The sequence below is a fragment of the Dermacentor albipictus genome, chromosome 6, assembly GCF_038994185.2.
Source record: "Dermacentor albipictus isolate Rhodes 1998 colony chromosome 6, USDA_Dalb.pri_finalv2, whole genome shotgun sequence".
Lineage (NCBI taxonomy): Eukaryota > Metazoa > Arthropoda > Arachnida > Ixodida > Ixodidae > Dermacentor > Dermacentor albipictus.
This window is the reverse complement of record NC_091826.1, coordinates 118085688-118092511: the sequence shown is the minus strand read 5'-3', so window position 1 is coordinate 118092511 and position 6824 is coordinate 118085688. Positions and strand designations below refer to the sequence as shown.

The following is a 6824-nucleotide window of genomic DNA, read 5'->3' as shown; positions in this document are numbered from 1 at the left end:
CATTTCATTTTCCATTCTTTTCACCCGTAGTCATTGGCTCAAATACAGCTGCACTTGGAATCACATAATTCACCTACCTGCAAAAATGTACTAATAAATTTTCCAGATCAATGTTACTGTAATGGGAAAAATAGATTTTATTTCAATTGTGCACACCGGCCATGTTCATAATAGCACATTAACTTTGCATTGAGAGGCTTCTGTACATGCATACACCACTTTGTGCTGTTCACAAATTCCAGCTGAGAAAACACTTTAAAGTTCTTTCCTTTTATGGATATTTTATCTATGACAGCCTGATATGAAATACGTTATGAACAAACGTGCATTAATCTTGTGAAAATGCCTGAAATTAACACGATTGCAATTAGAATCATGCAATCTTGTTTTTCCCACATACATATCTGATCCAGGATGACTTCATTTTTTAAGGGAATGAACTTTTTACAGCCATGCACTGGTAATTCGGGAATGAAAGGGCCAACACCACAGCAATCATTAACCAAGCCAGGGCTGTGGCTGAGAAAATTACCGCAATGTAATGTGCTGTTGTCGACAGTAGGTGAAACCCTGAACTGGTAGCAGTCCGACTTCATACGGGCTTGGCCACGACGCTTGCTTCTGAATAAATCGAACTTGCGGTTTTAATTCACTTACAAAGTGACTACGAAGCAGGGAGAAAAAAAAAAAAATTATCTGCGCCTGAGTCGCACGTTTGACCTGTTGTCATTCTTGTGCAATGATGAAAAGCACAATGCATGTAGTTCGCACTTATGTGCACAGGGGAGGTGGTTTGTGTGTGTCACGCAGAAGTGGTTCGTGCACTGGCCCCGACTACCACAGCACTGTCCTCGAGCACAGCTAGGGCCCCTTATACTTGAAGTGCTTTCACAGCAATTTTTCAGGAGATGTTGCATTGCTCAGGCGTTGTACTCAACAGACCGCGATGGATCAGTGGGGAAGAGTCGCTGGCACTGTGTCATGAGCCGCTTGAGTGCCTGTTGTGGGAGAAGGAAATGACGACAGGACATTCAAGAATGGAACTAGCATTTGGCCGACAACATGTGACAAGATCCGGCACAACAAACCCTGCTTAACCTTCGAAAGCAGGTGCTGTTATGCAGAGAACAGCTGTAAATGTAATTTTGATCATCAGTTAACTTGAATTTGAAAATAATTAATGCTTATAACTTAATAACGACATACACAGAAATAAAAAAAAGCAACTACAATAGAACCCTGTCGATACGATCCCATTTCGTACGATTTCCAGGTACCAACATTCACGATCGAAAAGGAAAAACAAAAATTTACCCAATACATTTTGGCTTATGCTTTACTGGTTAATGCATTCCTTGAAAATGCAACCTTTTGGCAGCAACATTCAGCATATTGCCAAAGTGTGATCGTAAGTAAACAAGTAAAGGTGCAAGGCACACACGATCGAGAGTTGTAGGCACACGCAACAGCAGCTTCCCCACAGCACTAACCTTCCCATGTCATGTGAAAATGCTGCCACACACTTGGTTTCCTATTCCAATACCAGCAAATTTCCTCGCGGATCATTGCATGTTGCCACCAACCAATTGTGATAGGTATCTTCACTTATCTGTTTCACAGTGCATACTTATGGCGTAGGAAAGCATAACGCTTGCTTTTAATAGGTGATAACTTAAACGCACCTATTCCCTGCTGCAGACGGTGCAAAGTGAGCATCATGTTTCACTCTGGTGGCACCATGTTCCAGTGTTGCCCACAAGCTTGATTTCATATTGCTTTTACATAGTCTTAAAACGTGAATATGCGCCTCGGGACGCTAGGGCCCTATGAGCGAGCTCGATGTGTGCTGGTGTCTCGTGCCACAATGATTCTTGCCGAGCGGGCATGTCAAAACTTCCTGCCAAAGTGCTCCACCCAAAGAAAGTGCTGACCCAGGCGGAATAGGAGGAGCACGAACGTAAGCTTGCAGTCACCGAAAAACCAACAGTGCACATCTTGGGCCGTACCTGATCGGCGCATAGCACAGTCTTGTGCTGCAACGATTCACGCAAGGCTTCGTATTGGGTACATGTCAACTGCAATTGAGTTTGCCAATTGTTTTACTGATTTCGGATTGTATGTTTCCCCGGTAAGTATTTTTTCCCGAAAACTTGTGAACAAGGTTCTACTGTATGTGTCTGAAATAAAGCGTTGATGCACAAATTGTGGGATGCAACAACGTACAGTACTCAGCAGTTGAAACTTTATACTCAGACCGCATGGCAGCCGGTGCTTTTTATGCCACTGACGGGTTATCACGGAGGGGCTGAATGCAGTCATAATGCATCGCAGAGACTTTCATGTGATACAAAAATGCATTTCCCCAGTGACCACCAATGGTGCGAAATGTGCAGGCAACCATATGCTCTGGGTATCGCATTTCAGCCGCTAAGCACTGTACATTGCATGACTAGTACTTGCTGCTACATGCTTCATACAGTAAAGATCATAGATGTAAGACGTGAACTTTAGTTACAGCTGGGTATTGCATTAAGAAACATAACCATCATATCAATTCAGCATGGCGCAACACTCCGGCAAAATTTTAAACTGTGCGGGGAAAACTGGATAGGAACAGACGGACGGACGGACAGACAGACACACACACACACAATGTGCAGTTTCTGTGCCTTATGTGCGCGTCTATGTTTCTGTTCATGTCCCATCTTCCTCGCGCAGTTTAAAATTTTGCCAAGTCTGTGAGCCGACTTCCCCAACAACATGCGCAATACTTACTTGAATGAACTTGCGTTGAGTTTCATCATTCAAGACATCTGAGGTGCTGGTTAGGGAAGCATACATTTTCTAATATGTCGAAATATACCCACATCATCCCTATAACTGGCACAACTGAAAAGTTCAAGCGCCATGGAACCAACTTTTTAATCATTACATGAGAAGCTCTTGAAGATTTCTTCATGATCAGAATGCGATGAATATAAAGCCAAATAAACTTCACAATCGGCAATAGTTATATCACCTTATGTCTATGATACTGGTTGGCTGGCAAAGTGTTTTTTACTTTGACAAATCCTGGTGGGTTTGGCTTGAGTTTCCTTAAGAAAGCTTGAACGGGAAGCTATACAGCTAGCATCACATCTGCCTAAGTAATCCATCATGTTCCTGGCTATAGACTCCAAAGAAATGGTTAGCAGATACTATACAGAATTGACGTTCATGATACAACTCACATTGGTGGGCCCCATAAGAAAGCCATGCCATGATTATGCAGGAAGTGCTGTGAAACGAAAGCAGAAACCACCAATGATGATTGTCAAAGTGAGTGAAGAGTTTATGTGGACTGCAGAAATCAAATGGACACACTAGCAATGCTTCTAAAGTATACTGCTGATGTTCACAATGGTGTTTGATGATGATGGCACAGCATTTCCGACAGTCGGTCACAAAATTATTGGACACAGGATCTGCAATTTGCAACAAAGCTGAATTCCTACAAAGCTTAGGCACATGGCCTCGAATCCAAAGTTTGAAACTGTAGTAGGTTTTGCAGCCTACGCAGTGATCCATTAAATCAATATTGCTGTGCCTTTAAGAGACCAGAAGTTGACATCCGCCGTGCACTTTTGCAGCCAACTGCACATGGTACCTCGAAGAGGTATTTGCCACTGCATTCTGTCACTGACGATAGACAAGATGTGAAATTAATGCTAGCGTGACGTTATCTTGTCACCCAGTTTGTGAGCAAACCCAGAAACGAGGGCTACTTGGCAATTTGTACACTAGGAGGGCCTTTACCCTTTTATTTAAATACGCATCTATACTACAAGCTGAGCTGCCCAGAAAAAAAAAAAAAAAAGAAAGCCACTTGAATGCTGCATTTGAACACCAGGAATTAAAGTCATATATATTTCCAAAAGTGAGTATTCTGCGTGAGGCGCTTTGCACTGCAAAAGACAAACTGCGGAGATTAAAAGGTCGGCCTGACATGATGGGCGCGCCGGTACCGCATAATGTGCCTCATTGCACTAACTGTGCATGCTAGGTGACAGGTGATCTCTACCTCTTTGTTTTCTCTGTCATACTGTGTACGTGACGGCACTGTAAAGTGAAGGATACGGGCAATGTTCTGTGCGAAGATCTTCTCACGACCTGTTCGGGCGTGAATGCCCACCATGGTGACACCAATGGGCCAGGGGGCATTGCCAATGGCCATCTGCAGGTATGCGTCATTGGCCTGCGAGTCCAGTAATAAAAAAAAGGCAAACAATTACTGCCGCAGCATCCACAGCTACTCTGCAAGGAATAGGGTACTTATTTGGGCGAGGTGGTGACTGCAATCCATACTGGCAGGTCTCTATGCACAAATGGAGGACAAAATGCATCGAGTGACACAAGTGCAATGTGCCTTGTCATTTCATGCATTTTATCCTCTATATGTGCTAAATAACTTGCAGATGCAAATTTGCAAAGGAAGACACTACCATTCAGAATGCACGACGCTTATTTCATTTGTGCTTGCAGGATAAGATAGCAGGATGAAGTGGCACAAACCTGCACAATTATTTTAATTGGAGACAGACAAAATGAATGAAGGTGCTGCAGGATTAAGTTGTAGATAACCCTATACACTTCCCGTTTGTACTTCTGCATACCAACCCACTGTCAAATATATGGCATCTTCATGCTAACTGATGTACGCTGCAGGACAAAGGTCCCTTCCAGTGATATCCAATCGCCGCTGTCTTGCACTATCCGATTCCCACTTGCGGCTCAAAGCTTGCTCATTTTGTCACCCCATCTTTTCCTGCCGCCCTTGACTGCGCTTCCCCCCATTCTGTAGCTCTAACACACTACCAGTTACCTGCCCTGTGCATCACATGGCCTACCCAGCTCCGTTTTGTCCTTAATTAGAAAATTGTCAATTGGAATATTGGCTACTGCCGTTTGCACTCCCATTCGCACTGCTTTCTCTTAATGTTTTGCCTATTACTTCTCATTCCATATCATTCATTATGTACATGTGGTTTATTTTTTCTGAAGCTTCTTTTTTAAGCTCCAAGTTTCTGCCACATATTTTTACTGCTTTGGCTGCTCCGTTGACTTCCAGATGAAGGATGTTAATAACAGGACAATTTTTAGTCTGGCTTCAGTTTCACTAGTGAGGCAGCATGAAAGAAACAAGGCTTTAATTCTTATATATGCTTCCTTTGACGCAGCCTTTGAAAAGTTTACCTGCTAAAATGCTGCTTTGGAGCAGGATGGTGCAGAGGACTGCTCTTGGTGCAATTTGGCACAACTGGTGCAGCTGTTCCACCACTACATCATTCTTGTGCTCGTTTCACAAAGACAGAGCGGCCAACTTTAGAATTTGAAAAACAGTGCATTGAAGGCAAGAAAATAGTACTAACATTTGGTCAAGAATACTAAAAATTGTTTGATTTTCAATATGATGGGTGTTTATTAAAAGACTGTTCTGTAGGGGTGCAGTGAACAGCCACTTAGCAGTCCATAGTAGCAGCAACAATGATCTGCGCTGCAGCCAATCAGAAATGAATATGAAGTTTATTAGTGAAATATTCATGTAATGGCTGTCAAAAGTTTGCTTGCTCCTATACATTGCCTCTATCAGTTGATGTCGCTGATGCATGTGTATGCCAGTATAATAAACAGGTCTTAATACAGCCCATAAAAAAACACTCAGCAGCTGTACTTGTATATATCTTGAAAGTGGTTTGTCACTAAATTGTAAACAAGCGATAAAAGCCACAGTTTCATCCGAAAGGCGAAACAGTGACCGTGGTAGCAAATTTTTAGACAGCTATACGCTGTAAGGTTAGTAGTTTTATCAGCTGTGTAAGCTATTGTAAACATTCACTTACTAGTCAAACATAAACACATCTAACTCGATGACTGTGTATAGTCGGAATGCTGGCACGATGAAGAGTAGCAGCAGTGGCGAGCGAATTCCCCTTCCTGCTGCCTTTTGCTTCATCACAAACTAGACGTGCGAGAATACGGCTCACACAAAGCCACCAACTACGTCGGGTTGGGTCGGGTTGGCTAGCCTTTGAGCCCACTGCAGATTACCTCCAAGACGGGACATGCGTGGTTGCAGTCAGCTGCACCATGCGCACCCGTGGCACGAGTAGAAGGAGAGACACGTGCTACCTTGGCCCCTTCCCTCTTCCCTCCTAGCATGTGCACACTTCCCTGCTTTCTCCCCTCGTGCACGCGAAAAGTTGCCGTGCACCCTCCAACCATCCACCCTCGCACATGTAATAAGATGCCACCGCGCCAAGCCACCACCCTTCTTGGCTCACCCTTGGATGCTTTCCCTCGCACCTGCAGCATACAGCAAATGGCTGCGATCGTATTGCACTTGTACTTTGTACAGAAACTCACTCATAAAATCAAGCATTTTCAGATAAACTCGTAAGAGTGGGCTACTATGCATAGACCCAACTGCAATTTTATTGCCAATACAGTAGGACCGTGTTGATATGATCCCCTTTCTTACGATTCCCCTGCGTCAATGTCCACGATTGAGAACACAAAGAAATGACCCAAAACAGTTGCGCTTCTTTTTTACTCGTTCATATGTTCCCTGAAAACACAATCTTTCGGCACCAGCACACTGTACGTTGCCAAATTGCAGGCTGATACAGTTTCCGGCTGCTAGATTCCATGTAAACAAGAAGACATGAGGCACATGCAATTGAATTCAGTAGGTGCCCGCCCTTGTCACGTGAAAATGCCTGCAAGCGCCCATTCCCTCTTCTGGCAGTAGCAAATCTCGTGGAGTTGTTGCACGTCGCTGTTCACAG

The 6824-nt window shown here is 43.8% G+C and overlaps 1 protein-coding gene across 2 annotated transcripts in view; it reads right to left on the bottom strand.

Moving 5' to 3' along the window:
* Window positions 1-117: 117 nt before the first annotated feature.
* Prp18 (pre-mRNA processing factor 18) overlaps window positions 118-6824 on the bottom strand; it is a 32767-nt gene continuing 26060 nt past the window's right edge. Inside the window, exons 8-10 of one of the 2 annotated variants that reach the window (XM_065449612.1) lie at window positions 4117-4234; window positions 2776-2813; window positions 118-998 (exon numbers count right to left, since the gene is read on the bottom strand). In XM_065449612.1, coding sequence (XP_065305684.1) covers window positions 921-998; window positions 2776-2813; window positions 4117-4234 — 234 coding nt within the window. In that variant the 3' untranslated portion in view covers window positions 118-920. Of the gene's footprint in view, window positions 999-2775; window positions 2814-3211; window positions 3278-4060; window positions 4235-6824 lie in introns of those variants that run through there. The other variant, XM_065449613.2, reaches the window with a different exon arrangement.